The following is a 24,743-nucleotide window of genomic DNA, read 5'->3' on the forward strand; positions in this document are numbered from 1 at the left end:
ACAAGAACGTTTTGGTGCGAGTCTAACCAACAAAATGCAAAAGGCACCTTTTTGGCTGAGTTCTGGGTTGAGTTTGGTCCGCCAGAGAAAGAAAATATTTTGGCTGAGATCTGGTTGGCCGAATAGTGAAAAAAGAAAGGTTTTGCCATGAAAATGACAAAACCCTTAATTTATTCAATAGCAGACACTTTTTAAAACCTTATTATATCAAACCAGATTTACAAATGAAAAAAGTAATTAAAGAGTAACCAAACCCTAATCCAACTTTTTTTAGTTACTGATCTGTAAGAATGATGGTTTATTAGTGCTGTTCATTGATTTTAGTAAGTTTTTTGACATTTGGATAAAAAGTGTTTCAATACTAAAATATATGTTGTAAAAACGTCTGAGTGCTGCCCTCTTCAGGTTGAACGGTGGCTACTGCAGTTGAATTTTCCTATTGGATGTTGGGTCCAAAAAATGACTCGTGATGTAAGCAGGTTCACGCTCACCACGCCCTTGTTACGATCTCACCACACACTTGGTACGAGCTTAGTTCGTCCCCTCTATCTCCGTTGGGATCTGCCCACTTTTCTTGCATTTTTCAAATATTGCCAGTGGGTGGAGTCAGGCTCTGACCAGGGGTTTAGTTACGCTTTAAAGGCAGAAAGTATTCAAAATATGACAATTTCACACTACCACAAAAATGACAATTTCAAACATGTTTTGAATTCTTACCTGTCCTAGTAAAGCCATAAAATCCAGCACATTCTCCCTTGTCCACTATGGTGTAGTGGACAGTTTACTGGTCTTACTTAGGTGTAGGTACAGAAAGTTTAAGTTTTTGTTGACAGAAAGGTTGAAAGTCTTTTTCATATAAGAAAACTGATCAACAGACATTTTAATAATTTGCAAACTTTCCCTTATACAGTTCATAATCGTACCCCATATTAAACACACATTCTCATGGTACAATGTAGCATTTGACATCACCAGCATAGAGATCAAATGATCTTGCATACATGCAGTATAAACAGTGGTATTGCTTTTGATTTTTCACTGGTTTCAAGACATCATAGTCAGTATTAAAAAGACAGTGAGAGTACTTCTTTCTCCTAAGCATTTGTTAGGGAGCATGTTTGCATTAAAACTGTAAAGGTGCAGTATGTGTACACTTTATCTTTACAGAATAAAACTATAAAATAACAACCTCATGCAAAGCATTCTGGGGACCAGAAATCCACCTTTTTCCTTAAGATTTTGTTTCCCATAATGCTATGCATGAGGGTGTTATTTTATATTTCATAGCAAACAGCCGCCAGTAATACTGCATTTTTTTACAGAAATGTTTAACAATGTAGAAAAACGCATACATATAACTATGGAATAATGTTAAAGGATTAGTCCATTTTCTCAAAAATACAGACAATTTACTCACCACCATGTCATCCAAAATTTGTATGTCTTTCTTTGTTCAGTCGAGAAGAAATTATGTCCCCTGAGGAAAACATTCCAGGATTTCTCTCATTCCAACGGACCCCAATGGACCCCAACACCCAACAGTTCCAATGCAGCTCAAAACCGCAGCCTCAAAGGACTCCAAACGATCCCAAACGAGGCACAAGGGTCCCATCCAGCGAAACGACCGTCATTCTTGGCAACAAAAAAAAAAATGCACTTCTAAACCACAACTTCTCCTCCTCCTCCGGCTGTCGGACAAGCCAGCACGACCTCATGCAATTGCGTAATGACGTTGAAAGGTCATGTGATACATGACATACATCATTTGACATACAACAACGTAGGAATGGTCCTCTTTCTTCACACTTGTAAACACTGGGGCGTAGTTTTGCATACATCATCCGTGACCTCTTGACGTATTACGTGAGGTCGCGCTGGTGCGTCATTCAGCCGGAGGAAGACGAGAAGTTGTGCTTTAAAAGTGCATATCTTTTATTTTATATTGCAAAAATGACAATCGTTTCGCTAGACAAGACCCCCCTGCCTCATCCGAGATCCTTCAGAGTCCTTCGAAACTGCAATTACAAACTGCACCAAAACTGCCAAGTGCCGGGGTCCATCAAAGTCCATCAAAATGAGAAAAATCCTGGAATGTTTTCATCAAAAAACTAAATTTCTTCTCGACTGAACAAAAAAAGACATCAACATCCCGGATGACATGGTGGTGGGTAAACTATCTGGATTTCTTTAAGAAAATGGACTAATCCTTTAAAGCTATATCTTGCATGCTGTTATATACGGTGTTGTAAAGAATGACATTTAGACACGGCAGTGCTGTCTGTTCAGTCCTTTGACTGATTGCCCTCCACCCGCTTTTTCTTTCATATTCTATCACATTTTACTTTAGCAATCCCTAAATCTGAATTCCTGTAAAATTAATGTAAACTAGATTGATAAGATATGTTTTTTTTTTTTTAAGCCCTAGAAACCAGTAAATAAAACAAAAATGCAACCAAACTCATTTTCAACATCAACAATCACATTGACAGATTATAAATTATATAGACACTTCATCATCAGTTTAACAAAATCAACATTTAGCAATCAAAGCAGGCGTTTCTTGGAGTACTTGCCTTTGCATTTTATATTTAAGCTACGTCAACACTTAGGTGACAATAAGAAACAGATTTACCCTTTGACAATCCATTGTGTTGTGTTCCTCTGCGTTGAGACAAAGCGCTGCACTACACTTCCTATTAGTATCAGATGAGAGAGACACAGATACAATATATGCAGTGCACGGTCCCCAGGACCATGATTAAGACTCACTGTATCAAAGCATTTTCATTGTTACATAACTTTAATACGCTGTTAGGCTTTGTATGATTTGTCACATTTTATTACCTCTTAAGCACCGTAAACACAATTACATTTATTTCAAAAGTGCTGAAAGATCACTTTGTGTGTTTACTTTGTAAAACTTGCCTGCCTAGTGTGCTACATCCTGGACATCAGCATCAAAAGCACCTGTTCAGAAAAGTCTATAGTCATAAAAAGGACATAGTGTACCACAAAGAAAAACGTGGGAGCTGGTTATAAAGTCCGTGCATGAAACATCGTCACAGCTTTTAAAAATCCCTGATCAAACCTGAGTGTTATGCAAATCTGTAAAAAATGAAGATTTATTTTTAGAGATATTAAGGCATTGGTTCAAATTCACGGGCTGCTAATGCTCTAAAAAAGATGAATGTGCCAGGAAGGGTTTTGTTAATGTGGGTCATGCATATCAGAAAGTAAGATTGTCCTAGAAAAGCAAAGATTGTTCAAGGCAACAATTATTACACATATTCATAAGGCAGGTGACTACAAAATTCATAAACAAGATGGTTGAAATTGCCTTAAAGTCAAGAAAAATCTTGTCTTCTTTTTCTTTTAAGTGCATTATAAAGTTTAAAGAGGTTCCCAACACTGTTTAAAGTTTAAGCCCCGCCTCCCTCAACTTTCTTTAAAATGTAAAGGATTCCAATGCTGTCAATGGTGATGAAAGTGCTGAAGTCAGGTGACACGTGGATGTGTTTCAGACTGGCTCCCATCGTGTAGAAAGTCTGCAGTGCCTCTCCTGTCTCCACGCTCCACCACTGAAACAACAAAATATACAATAAGAGATGAAGTCATTAAGCTTTTACTTCTACTAGTGAAATACTTTCAAGTATTTATTAACACATACTCGAAATGTGACCTCTGCTTTTAACCCATCCCAGTGAGTAGTAAACACACAGGGTTCCCACAACTTAGTTAACTTCAAATTCAAGGACCTTTCAATGACTTTCCAGGTCCAATACCCTCAAATTCAAGGAGTAAATGTGGGGACACATTTCAAGTGAGAGCAAGGTTACATCGTGTTACCTTTTAAGATACATTGTTACAGTTCCCTTTCGAGGGAACTCGTGCTGCATCACTGCAGTGACACTTTGGGGACGCCTCCAGGGGTAAGTGCGTCTGAATGTGTATATCAAATTCAACCAATGGTGAGGCTTAACGACAAAGACAGGGTGACGCGGGATCCAGGAAGTATATCGCTATCTGAAATATTTCCAAAGACGGCGTTACAGGGATGCAGGAAGTATGGCAAGGGAGACGCAGCGTCTCATTCCCTTCTCAGGGAACAACAGTTACATACGTAACCCGAGACGTTTTCATGTGTAAAACACAACTATGCAAAAACCATTTTGGTATGAATCAACATTCGCATACTGTACTTCCCAGGGGCTTGAATTATTCCCCCAGCTTCACAAACTTTCGAGGATTTCAAGGACCCGTGAGAACCCTGAAGAAAACAATTACATTATGAGAGGTATACCAACAAGGAAATGGAAAAAAATTACATGACCCAAAGTGGACTACAAAGTTTTTGCTCTCCATATGACCAATGCATTCATTTGTTTTTGGTTAATAATGCCACAACATGGGAGCGATTGAAACCATATCCGATCATCATCGTGACATTAAATACATGAGGCAGCTGGTGATAGCCCTAACCTTACAGGCAATATCAGATACCAGAATGCATTTTATACAAGAAATCCCACTGGCTCCATTACAGTAATAAAGAATGAACCATGATGCACTTTTCTAATGAAAAACTGACTTCACACAATATCAACGTTGATATATAACTACATCCTGCAGGAGGAGACGTAAACTCTGGAAGTGCTCCTGCAGAAGGAAACACAGCATGATAAGCGTCACCTCCTTCCTTTGTGTGGTCGTAACAGATTTACAGCAGGTTTAGTTTGGTCTCATAAAGAAAGAGAGCTGAAGACACGGAACCGACACGCACAATGATTAATTCATCATCTGATATTACAGACAGCGGGATCTTGAGAGAGGACAGCCAGTGATCAATCAGAGCTTATTATCGAGGCTCAGATGGATCTATCACGCTCCCACATACACACACGGCTAACAGCGTAGGGGCACAGATGCATTTGATAAACTGACTGATTGATGAATGATAAAACATCATTGGGCCTGTGACACTTACACAATGTACAGACAGCTACATATAAATCTACAGGTATCTAAAGGGGAGGGTTAAGCCAATATTATGTGATGCCTCCTAATATTGAGAAACCAATGTATGCGTGTGTACCTTGATGTATCCTCCTGTTGAGACGAGTACCCTGTTATCAGGTGAGAAGTGCAGGGCAGTTACCCATCCACCGTGCAAAGAATCCATTGAGTCTTTAGTGTCCCGAGAGCAGATCTTAAGCAGAGATCCATCTATCATGCTCCATAGCTAAACATAAATCACACATAACATTAACATTACAGCACATTATTACGATAATTTACTGTAAATGGTGTGTGGTTAAAATTTGTTCTCTAATATTCATTATTTAATTCACTTCACTGTATTTACCCTTATTTCTCCATTGTCATCGCCCGTTGCTAGCCGCTTGCTATCCCAAGAAAATCGGCAGCTACGCACGCAGTCTTTGTGTCCCTTAAGCAGAAACGCCATTTCCCATGAGACGCTGCTCCAAACCTGAAGAAACAAAATCAACAGTTACGGTCTATTTTCCTGCATAAAGTAAGCAAAAAGCGCCAATAGTGGCCTAAAAATGCTAAACTTTCTAAACAAGGGATTGGTTTGACAACTTTTGTCATTTATTTAAAACGTTATAGACAACGTTTTCCATTTTTAGTACTTTGTTGTTGTGTCAATGTAGCATGGGAGATGCATTAAAAATATCAGATCCCAAAACATTATATGAACGTGGTTTGCAATATCTTTTATAAGCAATTTTAGTCAGAATTTGTCATTAATTGTTGCATAAACACAAATTATGACTGTAATAGGTGTTTGCATGCTGACAGCTCAGGGTATGAATCGAAAAAGAGTGAGAGAGAGACATTGATCCAGTGTAGAAATCTGTAGCCTTTCTTTATCTGACCTTGGCCGTCGTATCAGCCGAGGTGGAGACAAAAAGCCGTTTGTCAGAGGAGACGTCACATGACAGCACAGCTCCCTTATGACACGTGATGTCCTGCAGTTTCTGTCCACTGTTCAGATCCCAAACCTACAAGACATGGATCCTTGTTTATACTAATGTGACTATCTGAGCTTGATGATCATTTTTTACTGAATGTGTCAATAGAAAACAGTTGCAATAGCATTTTTTACTGAACTGTGAGCTTGCAATTACCTTGACGGTGCCGTCGAAAGACCATGAGAGAACATGAGGAGAGGAAGATGAGGAGTTCAACAGGTGAAACTTTCGGACTGGCTCCTTATGACCCTCCAACACAAGACATTCACCTGTCCTCCACTTCCACACCTGCAGAGATGAAAGACGGGTCCTTAAAACCAACATGCTAAGCGTAACGGTGTGTGAAATAAAAGCGAATTTAAATATTTGCATTAAGTAGATTACATACAAAGTCAATGCAAAGGCATGAATAGAGGCAAATTACATGAACTGAGCGACACAATTAAGGCAAATATTGTGTGTTCGAGGCAATCGCGTTACCAAGTTCGCATTTTTAACTTTATATATATATAAAATATACTTTACTTGAATGTATACTTTAAGATAAACTTCAAGACCCAAGCATTGTGATCAGGCTACATGATGGAGTGTTTTATCGCTGTAATGATGAGAAACCGGTACGGCTGTAGCTGAATTACCCGGACGGTGGCGTCCTCTGAGGAAGTGATGAGGGTCTGACCGTCATCAGTGAACTGACAGTGGTGAACTGTTCTGGTGTGACCTGAGAGCGTCGCCAAAAGATTTCCAGATGGGACCTCCAACACCTGCAGAGAGGGAAGGAAAAGAGAAACCGAGATTAACAAAGATTAACAATAAAAAAATCTGTTCTGCATGATGTGAAGAGTATAAAAATCATTAAAGCTAAGGAATGATGAGATTTAAAAAATGAAAAGCTAGTATTGACTAGCTGCCTGTGATACGCAAATATGTACAACCACTTTTTCAAAATGTATTTTTGGCAACAAGTTAACCTTTTTGATGACGTAATGTGTTGTCAGAATTACATCTTTTCAGGTGATACACCTTATTTGTGGTCAGACAATAACCACACATCTTACCATGTATCGTACCTGCACTGTACCTGTCTCTAGCCCTAGTGCCAGCACAAAATCACGCTTTAAGGCCAGCAGCTGCAAAGTTCTCCAGGCAATGTTCTTCAGAAACTGTCTGACTTTCACACTTCCTGTCTGTACCCACATACAGCACCATTCAAAATCACACACACAGCACAAGCACACATTTAAACAGGTGTTGCTTTGTCCAACTTTGTATTTTTCACTCAAGTTTTACTAAAAAAAAGAAATGCACCATAAGGGGCTAATCACACCAAAAACGCTTTAAACGCTTGGAAACGCAAGGCGCAACGCACTGCCTTTTTAAAAAAAGAGCAGTGCGACGCAGCTTTTTATATTGCTAGGCAACCACCGAGTCAGCTGTCTTGTCAATCAAATGTTGAAGCGTGAGCACTCTTTTGCTGTTCACTGTCATATTAGCAGAAACTTTAAAAAGAGGGCATTTGCTCTGACCTTGTTTGAGGGTGAGAGGTGCACAAGCACGCAGGAGAGAGTGAGCGAGTGGAGTCCGGCTCTTCAAAGCAACTGTAAACTTCCCTCACCACAACGCAAGGCCCGCCTCTCCGCTCATTCGTTTGGACAATGGAAAGACGCGAATGACGTCGGGCGCTTCTTCGCTCTCAGCGCTCCTTCAAAAGTGCGTGCTGCGGCTGGCGGCAAAAACCGCAAGGCGCACAGCGCGCATAAACAGCACGCAACCGCTCCCTGCCCATAGAATATCATTCAAAAAAGGCGCCTGCAACTGCCATAAACGCTTTTGGTGTGATTGACCCCTAACACACCTTCAGCGATTACAGCGGTAACTGTATGTACTTGCCATGTATGACAAAGCACCTTAACAATTTGCTGCCATCTGGTGTTAAATAACTGAACTGACATCACTGCAGATCTTTCTTTCTTATGAGTTAACTCGTCAATTAAGAGGAAACGCATCCCTGCCAATGACGAGTTTTTACAGCAATCCATATTTCCTCTATTATCCACCAGGTGGCGCTCTTACCCAAATTATATAAACCAGAAGCTACTCCATACGCCAAACATTAAACTCTGTGTATGTTTTGATCATCTTTCTGAATCTGATCTCTATCAAAAGTCCTTCACAAAAATGGAATTATCTCAGCTTTTTGCTCACAATTTGGTATTTTTTAAGAAACCTACCCATATTAGAGAACAAATGAAGGTAGGATGAAACATTTTTGTTGTTGTTTGAAAGCAGAGGGTCTGTTCTTTCATTTTATATATTGTATGTTGATATATTTAAAGAAGGACTTTTTCTGGAAGGCATTAAACTTTTGTGAAAATCATAAAAAATGCTGGCACTCGATGGCAACTTTTTTTAATAACGCTGGTGGGGAAAAAGTTAAGATTAGACACTTGACTGTGTAATGATGTCACGCAGGTGATTTTTGGTACCTGAACGCCACCATCCTCAGTTCCCATGGCCACATGAGCACACCTGCTGATACACGTACAGCGAATCCTGGATGGAAACGTGTCGCTCTCGAACAGAACGGCACCTTCAGATCCGGTCCGTACCTGGTGGCCCACAATGCAACAGTGCACTCTGAATACAACATATGTACAGTATATTTTAAAAGTCTTAGACTACTAGTGAAACAAGTGTTTTTGTTTTCATTTTATGTTTTAAATTAATTATAGCTTTAATTATAGCAAAACTAATAACATACGGCTACCCGGATGCTGCAAATAATTTTGACAGGTACAGTTTAATATTACACAAAAATTAAATATAAATATGTCTCTTAGTAACATATATGCATTTTATCTACAAACAATTAAACCAAATAGTGTGTTCGTGACATTTGCGCTTGATTCTTTTTAGTACAGAAATGCCGTCATAGCTTTTCCTCTGACAATGAAGTCTGCATTCGTTAAAAATTAGCTCTTAAAAATTAACAAATCAAGCGGGATAGTAAACAGGCAGTCGGTTGTTATCACAAAATAGGCCTTATATCCGTTACATATACACTACAGCTCACATTTGCCTTAAATTTAACGTCATTGTCGCAAATTTGTTTACATTTTAAAGTGCACCAATTATCCGATTCATGATCTTACACATCCTTTGGTGCATAAGTGTGTGTTAGTACGTTAACAATATGCAAATCCCCTAAAAAAAAGAGTCTCCAAATTAAGTGTATATTCTTGGGGTACAAAAACACACGGATTGTATTGTAAATATCCACTAGAGAAGATATTTTTAGGAAGGTTTGTACCCAAACCAATCATGAGCCCCATTCACTTCCATAGTATTATTTTTTCCTACTTTTTTGACTTTTGGGCCCTATTGTACTACCTATCAAACAAAAGAAACAAGAAAACCCAGCACAACCCTACACAAACCCAATCAAAACACAGTAAGCAGTACCTGCAGTCTGTTTTGACTATCGGCGGTCACTATTGTAATGTCATTCTGTGAGAACAGAACATCAAAGTCTCTCTTCAGAGCCGCAGCAGATGAGGTGTGAACCTTTTCCGTCTCCCACAACTAGACATGAGTACAAACATGTTATGACGACAGGCCGACGTTGTTAAAAGAAATTACTGGAATATAGGGAGTAAAACTCACCCTGATGGTCTGATCATCAGAGGAAGACAACAGCAGTGACCCATCAGGAGAAAACTGGACACAATGAACCCAGCTCAGGTGTCCGTTGCATTCGGCCGTCTTCTTACTGGTCTCAAAATTCCACAGCTGGAATCCAGCAAAAATCCCTTTTATTAGGGCTTTTATATTTATATATAATTTTTTATTTGGCTTCTATTTGTACAGTATCGATTTTGTAAAGGTGTCTTCGGATTCTTGATGTCATCATCACACGACCCAATTAGATTGTCACTAACTACAATTACACCTATCCCAACTCTACGGCCCTTAATCTCTTCTTCTCTATACGTGAACCTGGGCCACAACACCATTCATAAGTCACACGGGTATATTTGTATAAATAGTCAACAATAAATTGTATGAGTCAAAGATCTTTTAAACCCTGACTGTGATTGTCTGTAAAACGCAGCTCCACAGTATAATGGGACAGAGCGACGGCCAGCAGGCTGCTGTTGGGACAGGCGTGGCAGTATTGCACTGTGCTCAGACGACTCGTCTTCATCTCTAAAAGCATTTCTGACGTTGCAATATCAAAAACCTACAACACAATGACAATTTTATAATTAAAATGAAAGAGGCGGTTAATGATTCAGCTTTCTTGTACTGTAGATCATGGCCTCTAGTGGAGGACATGGGTTTGATACTCAAATAATCAACATATAAAATTAATGCACTAAAAATTCGCTTTTTTTAAATGCATAAATTGTAAATGTTCTATGATTGTGTTTAATTGCAAAAAGGTGCATTAATGTATGTTATTATAAAGCTATTTGTGTAATTGTTCCTATTAAATAAGGTTCTGTGTTCATTGGAGAAACAGAAATGGAGCTACAGGCACTAAATCAAAAATATCACTTAGCATTTAACGCACAGACACAGTCACAATTCACTTACAAACACTGTGTTCTTGGCAGCACAAATGATCCGCGAGCCGTCGGCTGACCACGTGCTGCATTTCACAATAGGGTTTATTTCGTCGTCACTCTCTGGGAAAAAGTTAAAGACCTTGATTGTTTTCCACTTATTTGCAGACGCCACCTCGAACAGCTGACAAACACACAGAAGAAAGTGATATAAAAGTTACAAAAAGATGAATTGGGGTCAGGTTCACCCTTTTATCATGGTCAGAACATTTGATTCTAAATCAGTACTCTTGTGTAATAAAGGTCAGGAACAAAAGTGTAGTAACAACAGCCAGACAGTCAAAAACCATTCAACGTTGTATCTGAGTTTTTACATGGCCACAGCTTTAAGGTACCGTCACTGGATGAAGTGGCAAGGTAGGCGTCGTCTGGAGAGAAGCAGCAGTGATTGACAGGCTCAACGTGTCCGAACAATGTGTTCTGAGAGCTCTGCTTATTCGGGTTCCAGAGCTGCAGAAAAGAAGGAGATGGCAAGAAATTATATATGGCAAAAAGTTTGAAAATGGAGAAAGAAAGAAGACGAGAAATGTGGTCAAATGAAAAATCAAATTTTGACAACACCTTTAATATCAAGACAATTGTAATCTACAAACAAGCTTGTAATGTAATGTAATGCAGTCTTCACAGTCATTAGAAGATTGGCAAGTTTAAAAACTATAATGACTCGACCACAAGGAACTACATCTCTAGAAGTGCATAAGATATCTTATTAACATAAGAGTCTTACAAGCACAGAAGAACTCTTATGGGATAAGCTTTTGGCATTTTCTGATGTCACTTTGCGCAAGCCCCGCCCACATCCATCTAAAAACCACAGTTAGGTCATAATTTCCATTTTAAGTCTTGTTTACATAATGCATTAGTGCACATTCATTTAAGAGGATTGGATTGTCTAATTAAAAACGGTCTATGTTTTCAGTATACATAACAGTAAACAGAGAGGGAAGCAGTAGCTCATTTGCATTTAAAGAGACACACACAAAACAGCACTTCTTCCTGCACACCCAAAAATGGGCCTTTTCAACAAGGTATAATAAACGATCTTTAGGATATTCGGACCTGAAACTTTACTTCATTTTGTTGACAGATTTCTTTTTGGACAATCCCCCATTCCTCTCTTACCGGCACAACAGTTACAAAAGATATCAAATAAGAAATACGTCAACGGTTCCTTTTTAAAGTCAGAGGTTTTACATACAATCACATTAATGATGTTAACACATAAATCAAACAATGCACCAGCAATTTGGTGCAATTCCAGCAGTTGATGTCTTGTCCGATTTTGGATATAAAATTTTTGAGACATTAAAGTCTGAGACCAAGACACGACCGAGACCAAAGACAACCGAGACAAAGACAAGACAATCAAAAAGTACTACAACACTACCTCGTCCTATTGCTGGATTCACACCAAACGCGAATAGAGCGTCAAATTCGCATCTACCACGTCTAGTTTGCCGCTTGAACATTTTGAATGCATTTGCGCATCTAGAGCGAAATAGACGCCCATAAAAAGCAAGCGTTTGAAGCGAAATTGGTGCAAAATATCAGTTGTTCCTCCATGTTGAATAAGTGACGTTGGGTGGGCCTGCTGCCACAGCAGCAAGCCGCTCCTGATTGGTTAACGCGCCGCAAATTGACGTCATTTGCGCGAATGAGGCGAATTCGCATCTACCGCACTAAATGCCTCAATCGCGCCGCGAGACCCCAGACACACGTAAATGCGTCTTTACATTGATTTAACATTGAAATGATTCGCACCAGACGCTCTATTCGCATTTGGTGTGAACGCAGGATTAGTCCTATACAATAATAGTTGTGTCCAGAGATGGGTTTAAGAACACATTTAGTTTGTTAAAACCATCTTGTGTTCAACACATCCACTGTTACATTCTCCAAATCTTGTTTCAGGGCGTTTCTATAACTCCTCACGCTGAGATGTTTTACAAAATGCCCCTTTGTTTTCGCACCTCCGCCGGGGAGGTGTTATCATTACGTTTTCGACATCCCTTCTCCCTTACTGTTTCACACCAGCAAATGAACACAGCTCCGCTGTAGACTCCTGCTGTCACACTCCTACAATTCTTTGCAAATTTCACAAGCTGTAAAATTACACAGCTGCCCCTTTCCCCACCTCTGCCGCACTGAGCGTCCTACCAGCTGTCATACTCATACATATTCACTAAACCTGCTTCTAAATGTGGAAACAGGAGGTACAAAAAAGTCGAAGTGAGACCTAGTTCTCAAACCGTGATGTTCTTACCTTAGTGTTGCCGATTTTGTCATTAGAGCAGGTGGCCAGCAGGACACGATGGCCCGTGTTGGTGAACTGGCAGTGGTTGATTTGTTCATCATGTTCCACGTCAAACTCTCTGGTCAGAATGCCTCGCTCAATGTTCCACAACTTAACACACACACACACATTTTCGTTTTATATGCAAGTGAAACACATATGAGGTGTAGTAACACCTCATACTATAGGTACTTAAGATTAACATCAGATAAGCAGAACCAACGTGTGTTATATGAGCTTTAAAGGAAAACACCACCGTTTTCAATATTTTACTATGTTTTTCACAAGACAATGTTTAGGCCATAATGAGGCAGGGAGACAGTCACACTGACCTTAACCTTCCTGTCACTGGAGCAGGTTGCTATGTAGCGATCATCAGGGGAGAAGGCACAGCACAGAACGTCATCGACATGAGCGTCAATCTCCAGTAGCTTCTCTCCAGAGGTCGTTTTAAAGACCTGTAGAGGAAAGAGAAAAGAGCAAATGAATAAATATTTGGCAGTCCAAAAGTTGAGCTGAGATCGACATGAGTATTTACTCGAAGATTCTTGTTGGTGCCACACGAAGCGATTTTGCTTCCATCTCTGGAAAAGCAGGCATAGTAGATGGACCCCTGTTGTGGATTCATGACCAGTCGAGACAAACTGTCCATGCTATTGTTGTTTCTGAAAAGTCAAAACAGACACATGCTGCTTTCATTCAAAATCTCATCTACTGGTATGTGTGGCAATAAACATCAACTAATGTCAGGAAAATCACATACACCCAGTCGAAATAGAGCTGCCCCCTCCTGGCCCGCTGCTGTGCCTGCATCAAAGCCTGCTTGTAGACCTCTGAGCAGTTGGGCTGAGACAAAGCCAGCTGCACCACATCTGGAAACGGTCTCTGCTCCAGCTGGTGACTGTTCAGAGACAGGAACTCCTGAAACTGTAGCCTCACCTCACTATTCTGTTTGCAAAACAAAACATTTATCATAATTAAACAATAAAGACGAAGAGAATGTACATAACAGCTGGGAATTTATTTACTTACATCACATAACCTTTAATGTGCCGCTGTCTGTGAAATCCAGGCTAAAGTCTCATAATCTACTTATAAAATCAGGAGCATCGAAGTTTGATTTTACTCGCGTTAAAGTCTTATTTACTCATAATTATAAAATTTTAATCAATATTAAAGATATCAAGGATACATTTTTAAAGAATGTTCTTTACATTATATAGGATGATTTGTTTAAAAAAAACAGTAAAAATCACAAAAAATACTTTAGCTGGGTTTTCACAGGCAAAGTCACAAACAAAATAGTGCAAAAAAAATATTTGGGCTGTAACATAATTAAATTTAAAGATATACAGTATAAACAGTCGATTAGTCAAAATATCTCATAGCCTCTTGAAACATTTCAGTTACTGACTAATAATCTTTTCATTGCCATGAAAGTGAAATTACTAAACATAAGAGTCTGACAAAAATGCTCATTTACAAGAAAACATGTCAGAAGGACTTAGAGGGTTTTGCATCAGAGCTCTTCATACTGTACTGTATATTTAAAATCCTTGCAAACTGAAATCCTCTCAGTTATTAGCCAAATGAATTTTTACAAATAAATATTCTATGTAGTCTTTTGAAAAATATGAAATAATAAAATCTGTAGCTTATCACATGCATCACTGAATAAGGTTAAATAAGGGGAAATGACGTTGAAGTATAATTGAGTACCTCTTTATCTAGTACTTCACCATATTCCACATAGTCATTGATAAGATGGGCTGATCCCATTATCTGAGTTTTGTCTTGGACCCATTCCAATGAAAACATCAGTGAATAAAGCTCCTTAGAAAAACAAAGAAGAAATTAAGAGAATTTAGCATTAGATTACATAAACTCTGTAGGACATCAAGTGTGAGTCACATTGTATGTTACCTTAGAAAGGCCCGCTTTAGCCATGTGATAAGGGAGAAATCGGTACCAGAACAAACAGTCTTTATCTTCGGGACTGGGTGCATTTTTGTTATAAAACTGCTGGTATCGATGGACCATCTTTTTATGTAGTTCCTATAAAAAACATTTTCAAGTAAATATAAATGTTTCTCTAAAACCACAGATATGGTGTTCAAATGAAATAAATACCATCAGAAATAAAATTTTAAGACACAAGTATCCTCAAATAAACTGGTATGCGTTATATCACTCACTGTTATTTCAGTACGATTCTGCTCGGCAAGAAAGTCCAGCTGCAGATCGTGAAGGTAATAGAGGTACGGCCGCTTGTTACAGTCGCGAAACAGCAGCGACTTATTTACGAACTCCTGCAGGACGTCCTCAACTTCCTCTATCTCAAGATCCCATAGCACTGAAAGAACCTACATTAGACACAAATACACATAAAACACTGTTTTAATACTTCAATAAAAGAGGATAGTGTTAGTAACACCAGTCTCATTAGTTCGATTCCCAAGTAATGCAAGGAAGGACAGACAAAAACATCCAAAATTCGCAATAAATGGCTTTAATAAAAGCATCTGCCAATTGTATACACTTGAACTTGCCAGCAAGCTTTGCAAGCTAACCCAACCTAAAACATTCGGAAAGGCCCACTCAAACTCCACGTTGCACAGTAAATAAATGATGACAAAACACTGAATGCTGAATAATTCATGGATTATTGCTGGCTGACCTTAGCAGGCACTTTAACATCTTTCTGCATGATGCTCAGGTCCCTGTACAGGTCTCTGTGCTCGGGCTTCAGAACCTGCAGGCTGGCGTCCATGGCCTGGTCCAAAGCTTCGTAGTCATAGGATGATGACTTTCGGATCCGCTTGAATTGTTTCTTTTGCAGTTGCCGCAGGTAGTAGTCCCAGCGGTCAGGGAACTCCCTCAATAGTGCTCCAATCAGAGAGACCACCAGAGGAGAACCTAATGGGGAAGGAAGAAATGTTTAAAGTAGGTGTATACATCTATCATTAACATGTGGACATAATCTCCTGTACAGTGAAGAATCAATTCTACAAAATATAACCCCACCTTTATGTTGTTCCACACCTATATGCTGCTATTTTTGCTACAAAGAACTTTTAAGTATGGTTACAGAGATCTTGCCATATACTAGTGCTGTGATGGATGGCAGTTGATCCGTGATCCGCTCACATGCGATTCGCGGATTAATATGTTAATTTAAATAGGGAAAGTTTATAATTTGCACACGTTTCAAAAGCTTGCAAATGTTAACAATCAAGTGATTTAAAACAATTTAACTACAAAAAGGCGCACATGCGGTTGAATGTATCCGGTCCAGCTCCAGTCAGACGTAATTAGATCACTCTTGATGTGTAAACTTTAGAGAGAGTTGCGCTACTATCTCTCATACTGTAGTCCATTAACATACATTTGGTAAATAGAGCAATAAAAAAAAAACGTTTATGTGAATTTGCCCTCTGTCTGTGTGTGCGCCTGTTTAAGTGCACTCAAAAGTGCACACACGGAGAGACCCATTTCAAAAAGCAAGCGAACATAAACTCTTTCTGTTCTTGACAGGACACATACAAACAAAATGATCTCCACAGTTCTAATAAAAACATGTGTTTATGTCTTAAGTGTATGTATAGATTACAGTCAGAAACCAGTCTGTGCTTATTTGGTCTTAAAGAGACAGTAACCTCAAATAATCTACTTAAATGTTTGTCATTAATGTTAATCAAACAACCCAAGACAAAGAGAAAATCACTTCTGTAGCTCTAAAAAATAATAATTATATTTACTTAATACAATAAAGGCAGTGTTATTATTCATTTAATTCGATTTCTGTACCTAATGCTAAATTTAGACCTTACTTAATGTGCAACTTTTTTAATGTTTGTAATTTCTTTATTTGTTATTAGATTTTTCCTACCCCATTTTTGCTCACCGCTACCATATAGTGAAACTGTATGATGACCAATAGCCCGAGTCAACATGATCTTTTAGTGTATGGCAAGACCTGCAACTTAGGCACCACTAAATATACATCAGATTTCAAAAGGACAAAAATATATGGTTTTGGAAACAGAAATTATGATTTTCAGACAATGAACGTATGGGTGCCACACATACTTATGGGTAAAAAGTGAAGGCAAAACATTTTGATCGCCCCTGGTGGCTGGTAGCAGTATAGGTCATAAACCCTGCCCTCTCCATGTAAACGAATAGGGCGTGAGCCAAACTTCATCAAATTACGCTTAAAAACAAGGGTTTCTGTTATTTCTTATCATGTAGATGTACTTTAAAGTTTATTAATGTAAAGCTGCTTATTCATGTAAAGCTGCTTTGAAACAATTAACTATTGTGAAAAGCGTTTTATAAATAAAATTGAATTTAATTGAATTAAAGTGTTCGATTTTCTAATAAGTTTGGTTTACGACGAAAAAGGGGTGTGAAGACTTGATCTGACGGGCGGGGCCTTTATTTTGTGGTTCTACCCCATAATCACTACTGCACAGACTCTGGCCCCAAATAATCTTATTGCATGGCCACATGTCAGCTGCCATTTTTAAGATATTTTGGCTTTATTTATTTAAAGTAGAAGTCTATTAAGAAATGATTTTCTTTTTTTACAGTCTATGATTAAAATATTTGCATACTGACAATATGATATAAAACATTATTTGGGAACAGTAATATTTTAGAAATTTTAAATGGCTTTCAGCTAATTTATTTGGCATAAAATGCTGTAGGTCTACTTTACCTTTACATTCACCAACAATGCTGCGAGCCTGTTCTGGAAGTTTCTGCGCATTCCCGTTTACATACAAAGCGAGAATTTCCATGGCTTTTTCCTCATTCAGACCATTCTCAACCTGTACTTCACACTTCTTACCTATAGAAAAACAAACAGAAGCTTATAGAAATTATGGTTATGTAACTCGAAAGCAAGATAACTTCTCGAAAAACAGCCATGCCTTTTTTCTAGACATCAAAGAAACATTTCGCTCATGACCCAAGCTGCTTATCTGCTGTCAAAGATAAAGGAGCCTATATAGCCAGCTGTTCTCAATTGGATAAAATTTAGTCTGTCATCGTAGAGTTAAGAACGTGCTTTGGATTTTATTCAAATCTGAGACACAAGGGCCCTGTTTACATCTGGTATAAACATCTGGCTAATGTGATCTGATCATAAGCGGTCAGCAGAGGCAGGTGGCTGCCGGTAGCAAAGTGTGTCTCCTGTGACCACATAAATGATTGGATTTCAAAAGGAGCATCTTCAAAATGTGCAACTACATAAAGTACTTGATATTGCATGGCAGCACAGAAAAGTCGACTAAACTTTTACTTAAAAAAAAAACGTTGTTTCAATGTAAAGCTCTGTTGTGTTGAGAGTAGGCAGTCCTTCGGCTCTTTGCAATGCATTAGCGGTGGTTTAAAGGTCTTAACCTAGTTATAACCTCTCTAGCACACTATAAAGCCAACACAACTGTTTTTTATTGCATAGGTCACTTCTGGACTAAAATAAGTCACTCACCGCTCACTGAATCAGTCAGACTTCGATTTCTTGTGGTCAGGAGGACTCGACAATGAATGTCAAACGACCTGAGTGCTGAAGTGTCCCAAACATCATCAAGAATCAGCAGGGACCTGACAAACAAACACTGTCGGTTTTAAACATTGTATGTTAATAACATTGCTATAATAATATTTTGCAGCACTCACCTGGGGAACCTGCGGAGCATCAGGAATCGCAGGCGTTCTTTGGCCTCCTCCACAGAGGAGGGGGCTCGCTGGGTCCCATCTGAACTTTGACCCTGCTCCAAACGGAAACACAGAGACTGCATCCTCACCAGAAGATCCGCTCGCTCGCACTGACCTACAGAAAGCCAGTGGACTCCACCTGGAAAACACTCTGTGGAAAAGAGAAAGTAATACAAACAGATAAAGTTACAAGAAATATAAAAAGGTTTCTTCTGCTTTAGGCACTTTGCTTGTATGGACTTAGAAATACACATAATGAAATCACACAATTATTTTCACACATATATTTGGAAATGTTTCTGTTGTCTTTAATGTGCTGCATATTTAATCTGATGCATGCTCTTAACTTGCACTTTATTGCTGTCTCTCTGGTAATGAACTACACTACCTTTTAAGATAAGTGTTTTATTAGTGTATTAGTGTTTGTTTTGATGAAAATTACATGGCTTTTTTTGGTAACTGCGATTATATTACTTCATTATTGGGAGCAGGAATCAAAATTTAGGTGGGACCACATTCTTACCATGCAGAGAAGAGCAATAAGAAGATATTTTATAAGGAACAGGTGCGCTTCCCAAGAATCGTCACCAAAGAGCTATCAGGTATATTCATGGTTAAAAAAGCAATAAGATAGCCTGTTCGTTGGTCCAATGGGTCGGACTGCTTTCACACTTACACGAACCCCTTCAGTGTTTGTTTGCTATCGGCCCGAGATCACCTCGTTCAGGCGGTCTTGAATCGGAGATCCAAGATCCGAGCGCGATTGCCGTGTTCACATATGCCTAAACAAACCGAATCAAGGGAGAAAACGCACCAGGTTTCTAAACAAAGGCTCAGGTTTGAAAACACCCTTAGACGATTTTTTTAAAAAGCCTTCAAGGCAGCCACATGCATCACAGCGCCATCACGTGTGGTTCAGTTTCTTCCTTTTACCCATTTAATTCAGATTTTCATAATTTGCAATGTTGCTAGTTGCATATTTGGTGATTTTGCAACTTGTCCAAAGAATTGGATTTTAGTTTTTGCCAAAAAGTTTTGCAGCGAAAGACAATCAAATTTGTTAAATACCACTAAAATGACTTAATTGACATCTGTGGGGAATAGGGTTGCCAACTGTCATTGGATTATGCTAAGCTATGCTAAAAGTGGTAGCACCATACCCGGAGATCAGCTGAATGGATTCCAAAACGGTAAATATCAAATGTTTAACTGTAGGGGAGCTGGAAAATTAGCATATTTTCAAAAAAGTGGAGTGTCCCTTTAAAATCTATAAACAAGACAGTAGAAAAAATAATGAATGAATTTCCATGTCATGCAGTAACATACATTAAGCTTCACATATTCAAAAATTTAGAAATCTGTTCAAATAAACAATAGTGATACCCAAATGCAGTTTATTAGCCCACAAGTATAATGAAGCCTCTTTCATTATGTTATAAAAGACAAAACCATTACCCTTAATGAGAGCATGATCACGAACAGCCTCCGCAGCCATCACAGACTTCCCTGAACCTGCCATACCAAACACAGTGACCCAGCCTGGTGTGTCCCTTAGCTGTTTCAGCTTGTCCCGGATCAAGTTTAGCAAAGTCGGTCGGCTTACAAACACCACGGGTCTCTGAGGTACCCCACCTTCACTCAGAATCACCTGAACTGTTAAACACAAACATGAGGCACGATTAGCCTGTTTACATCCTGTAGCAGAACTATGAAAATTTGAAACAAATGTACTTTTTAAAGGAAGCCAAAAAAGACCCCCCACCCCCTTTAAAACGCAGTTGGGTTAGTTTTGAACTAGATTTGAGTAGCAATTGGGAGGGTTTTGCTGTAAATACCTGGCAACACTGGCTGACATCCAAACACATTACACATGCATGCACATGTCAAAGCAGTATTTCAACTAAAACGTTTACCAGCACTAGACACGCCATCCGCAAAGCTTTTCTCTCCTTCGGGGCTCAAAACAGGGATGTCATTATGGAGGAGGTTGGCCAGATCTCCATAGCTCTCCCTGATCAGAGCATTGTAAAAGGAGATATAAGCCCTGTTGTCTTTCCTCAACAGCAACTCCAGCAAAGCCGCAGCCTTCTCTTTCCTGGTACCCTTGTGAGAGGAAGAGACAGTAAACTGTCGTGTCACTTTATTAACCCATATTTTATAAAGGTACCATCATGTATGTTTCAATGCAACAACAGACCTTGCTGTCAATCCTGTCTTCTTCATCATTGGTCAGGACGCCATCACTGATCATATGGTCCATCAGGTTGCGTGCTTTGATGTCCTGCTCCAGAGTAGCTCTGGAGCGCAGCAGACAGCTGCGGGCCCGCTCCTCCATCTCCACATAAGCCGAAGCTCTCTCCTGGGAAACATCACATCTGATTGCAATATGACTAATATTCAATAATAACAATTCATTTGACTCTATAGATGGTTTCAGCAGTAACAACATAAACAAATCCAGTTACTTGCTGGTTACACAATAAAGTCTCAATAAAATTTAAATTAAAGACTTTATATTATGGAATATTGTAGTATTTTTTACAAATGACTTATCTGTGAGCTTCATCATTTAAAAAAATCATGTGTCCTCATAATCTTTAATCAAAAATGCAAATCTCCTTCCCTCCTCGAAACAATATCTCTTTACTTCCGGTCACTAGGAATGGGAGGAGTGCGGGGCTCGGGAAAAGATTGCAGCGATTTGCAATTAACAACATGACCAAACTTCCAATGATCCAATCAATTCTCAGTGGACATATTCAAGTCTCGCCCTACCATTTTTTTCTGTTTCACTCGGATATGACGGGGAAAACTCTACTTTCGTTTCATTGTGACTTTGTAGTTACAGGTACAACTGTTTTCGTTGTGTAGCCAGGTCAATATGGAGACACCAACACAAATTTCGAACAGATGAAAATATTATGCCCATACAGTATAATTCCATATTGTAACTATTCAATACCGCACCAGTCAAAAGTTGACACATTCTATCTTGATTAACTTTAACATAAAGGGATGATTTCCCAGACAGGGATTAGACTAGTCCTTTACTAAAATAAAATAAATGTAAGGGCTGTCCGAACTGAAAACAACTTGAACTCACATATCTTAAAGTGCACCTATTTCATTGCTAAAAACAACGTTATTTTGTGTATTTGGTATAATATAATGCGTTTGCGTGGTTTATGGTTAAAAACACATTATTTTCCACATACCATACATTTTTGTAGCTCCAGATTTCACTATTTTGCTGAAATGCACGGATTTGAAAAGCTCTGTCTCCCTGATTGGCCAGCTAATCTGTACGTTGTGATTGGTCTGAATACCTCTGACGTCTGCCGGAAACGTGCCGCTCCTTACCATGTTTGAAAGATTCAGTTGCTAACAGGAGTTAACTTACAGGCTGTGAGTCTAAAGCGGGAGGAATTATGATAATGTCGGTCTTGTCCGGGTGTGGCTCATAACTAGGGCGGGGCAAAAAAATCTATTTTTCGATTAATAATTTTTTTTACGTGGTCGATTCAAAATCAATTCTTAAAGGCCAAGAATCGATTTTTTCATATTTATTTCCGCAAACATTGAACATAAGATTAACGTTATTCTAATGAATAGTCTTCTCCACTAGCGAGAGGCGAGGCCTGTCATTCATTCATTCAGTGCTTATAATGGCGGTTTCAGGTGCTTCGTCGACGTTGATGCCACCTTTACATAAAAAGTCAGAGGTATGGAAGCATTTTAGATTTCACAAGGAAGACAACAACGATAGTGTTGTGAACAAGAACAAAGCTATATGCCTGATTTGTAATGCAGAGGTGAAATGCTGTAGTAATATTAAATCTATATTCATTGAGTTGAATCGAGAATTGGGTATAAAAATCGACACGAGAATCGAAAATCGAATCGATAGCTTGTGAATCGAAATTGAATCGATCTGGAACATCTCAATCGATACCAAGCCCTCCTCATAAGTCTTGAAAAGTGAAGCCGCTGACTCTTTGATCGCCCCTTGGTGGCTGGCTGCAGTACAAGTCATAAACCCCGCCCTCTCCATTCAAACGAATAGGACTCTGCTCTAAATAAAAAAATTATTTACACTTCCAATAAAAGTTTCGGAAAGATGGTTTTGGTCCTTTTAGGTAGTTGTTATCACGCTGATATATGTTCAATTGTTCTTTTTTGTAATACGTTTAATTTTAGCTAGTTATTTGATGCTATAGAAACGGGTGTGTCGTTATGATTGGGCAAGCGTTTGGGCTAGGGATGCTCCGATCGATCGGCCGATAATGCTTGCTATGCTTCATAATGAATTACGGCGAAATGCCACTACATCCAAAAGCCAGGGGGCGCTCTCGTGCAGAAACTCAAAATGCCCTGTAGACAAAGAACAATACACATGCAGCTATGATGACACGCAGCTCCAGGAAATGTCTTAAGGATATATTTATATTGTTGTTCTTCAAACCTTTTCAGGTATTTTCATGATAATAAAAAATATGTTTAGTAATTATGTTTGATGAGTGTTGCTTTTTCAAATGCATGTTATAAACGACTCAAACTAACAATGATTTTAGATAAACAAGGACTTACTGATTAAAAGCAAGCCGTAGTACATGAAATAGCTGTGAATAAGATCTGCTGTATGATTTAGAATAGTGATCGGCCACGTATTTTTAGTGGAGATCGGCATTGATCGGAGCATCACTAGTTTGGGCAGAAGTTTGATACCGCGGCTCCGCCTCTGGCTCCATGGACGATTCCTCCTGCACATGCCTTGGCTCCAAACTAACGTTTTTACGTAACATGGCGGCAACCATGGTCGGACATTTTTGGCTTCAATTCATTACAATGGAGGTAGGCGATGTAGTGTCGTCCATCTTTTTTACAGTCTATGGTCTTGTCAACATCACCAATCCCAGGAAGTAAACGGTTGCCTACAATCCGTGTGTTTTAGAGATTTACGCTGGAGACGATAACTTGCGTCATCATTTCCTTTGGGGTTTGTACCTTTTGCATATCGTTAACATGTATTAATACACACTTACACATCAATGAAAATGTAAAAACGTAAATCGGACAATAGGTGCTCTTTAAAAATACATCAGTGCCCTTTGTTTTGCCTCAGTAATGTTTTTATTAAGGCATGTTTGTTAAACTAGTTATTTTCCTTATTAAAATAAGCCCTAGTCCTGGCTTAAGCTAATCCCTGCTAGAAAAACCACCCCAAAAGTATATGGAAATTAAAAATTAAGTAGTAACCAAAAATGGTTCAGTATAGGAAAATGAAACTAACTAGTTTATTCTGTTTTATTAAAAATAGACAATCTTCACCTAGATATTCACATTCTGGAAATATTCTTAACCAACTAAACCATTTGTCATTTATTACAGTATATATCTATACTGTATTAGTCTACAAAAAAAAACCATTTAAGAACCCACTTGATCAAATAAAAAATTAAAACATGAAAGAAAAACGTAGTCCTATTCTGTAAACTTTGACGGGTGCTGTAGTGGTACAGTTAGATATAATAACAGCCCTGCCCCAAAATGGAAAAAAGGTCATGACATGATAATTAGGAAGTTCTCTAAACCAAAACTAAAACAAGCCTGTTTTGCATGGTCATGATGTTATTTTAAAACACTAACAGTGTGTGGACATACAGCCTTACTGTAATTTCATTTATTAAAAAACAAACAAACAAACAAATACTACTGCCTTACAGTACTTCACAAATAATACATAATGACTACCGCATCAAAAACTAGATGTGAATGTCATATTAACTCAGTTAAGAGGCTACTGTGACGCTTAGTAAATGTGTTTGATAATTTAAATATACCTGGCTGTCGACGTCACATTTGAAGAAATTCTTAACTGATTTCTTATCAGTTACCAAATATGGTAAGAAAACTTTAACAGTTTTTGAAAAGGCAAAAACATACTTACAGATATTGTGCTTCGTGGAGAATTACGGGGAAATGAAAAAAATTTGAAGGGATGGATATAAATTATATTCAGTAAAAGTGCAAAAAAAACTCCTAAATGTTGAGTCTCAACAGTCCGCGACTATAAAATTATGCTTCCTGCTCCTCAACACAAACAACTTCCCC

At 38.7% G+C, this 24,743-nt stretch overlaps 1 protein-coding gene across 3 annotated transcripts; it reads right to left on the reverse strand.

The window, feature by feature from the left end:
• Positions 1–2,390: 2,390 nt before the first annotated feature.
• On the reverse strand, positions 2,391–24,743 carry apaf1 (apoptotic peptidase activating factor 1). 3 transcript variants are annotated; one of them, XM_073868037.1, is made up of 28 exons: positions 24,580–24,743; positions 20,830–20,991; positions 20,546–20,735; positions 20,088–20,285; positions 18,594–18,783; positions 18,406–18,518; positions 17,632–17,763; positions 15,589–15,827; positions 15,107–15,274; positions 14,835–14,966; positions 14,631–14,744; positions 13,675–13,859; positions 13,450–13,576; positions 13,244–13,369; positions 12,882–13,022; positions 10,939–11,068; positions 10,590–10,738; positions 10,102–10,233; positions 9,657–9,779; positions 9,456–9,575; positions 8,480–8,602; positions 7,064–7,180; positions 6,632–6,757; positions 6,150–6,281; positions 5,898–6,023; positions 5,363–5,488; positions 5,093–5,239; positions 2,391–3,578 (listed from the first exon to the last, which is right to left on the reverse strand). In XM_073868037.1, exons 2-28 carry the CDS (start codon positions 20,965–20,967, stop codon positions 3,420–3,422), a joined length of 3,903 nt encoding a protein of 1,300 aa, XP_073724138.1. In that variant the 5' UTR covers positions 20,968–20,991; positions 24,580–24,743; the 3' UTR covers positions 2,391–3,419. The 3 variants fall into 3 exon arrangements, with proteins under 3 accessions (XP_073724138.1, XP_073724148.1, XP_073724159.1); XM_073868047.1 differs by having other exon boundaries at positions 20,830–21,007; XM_073868058.1 differs by lacking the exon at positions 7,064–7,180.

The sequence above is a fragment of the Misgurnus anguillicaudatus genome, chromosome 1 (genome assembly GCF_027580225.2).
Source record: "Misgurnus anguillicaudatus chromosome 1, ASM2758022v2, whole genome shotgun sequence".
Classification (NCBI taxonomy): Eukaryota; Metazoa; Chordata; class Actinopteri; order Cypriniformes; family Cobitidae; genus Misgurnus; species Misgurnus anguillicaudatus.

What these genes read in the sequence shown, in the direction of transcription:
- apaf1 (XM_073868037.1), bottom strand. Translation starts at nt 20,967, where the DNA reads ATGGAGGAGCGGGCCCGCAGCTGTCTGCTGCGCTCCAGAGCTACTCTG. An exon ending in GTGAAGTACTAGATAAAGAG is followed by an intron (nt 13,860 to 14,630) that starts GTACTCAATTAT and finishes TTTTGCAAACAG; the next exon opens with AATAGTGAGGTGAGGCTACA. An exon ending in ATAGTCAAAACAGACTGCAG is followed by an intron (nt 8,603 to 9,455) that starts GTACTGCTTACT and finishes GTGGGCCACCAG; the next exon opens with GTACGGACCGGATCTGAAGG.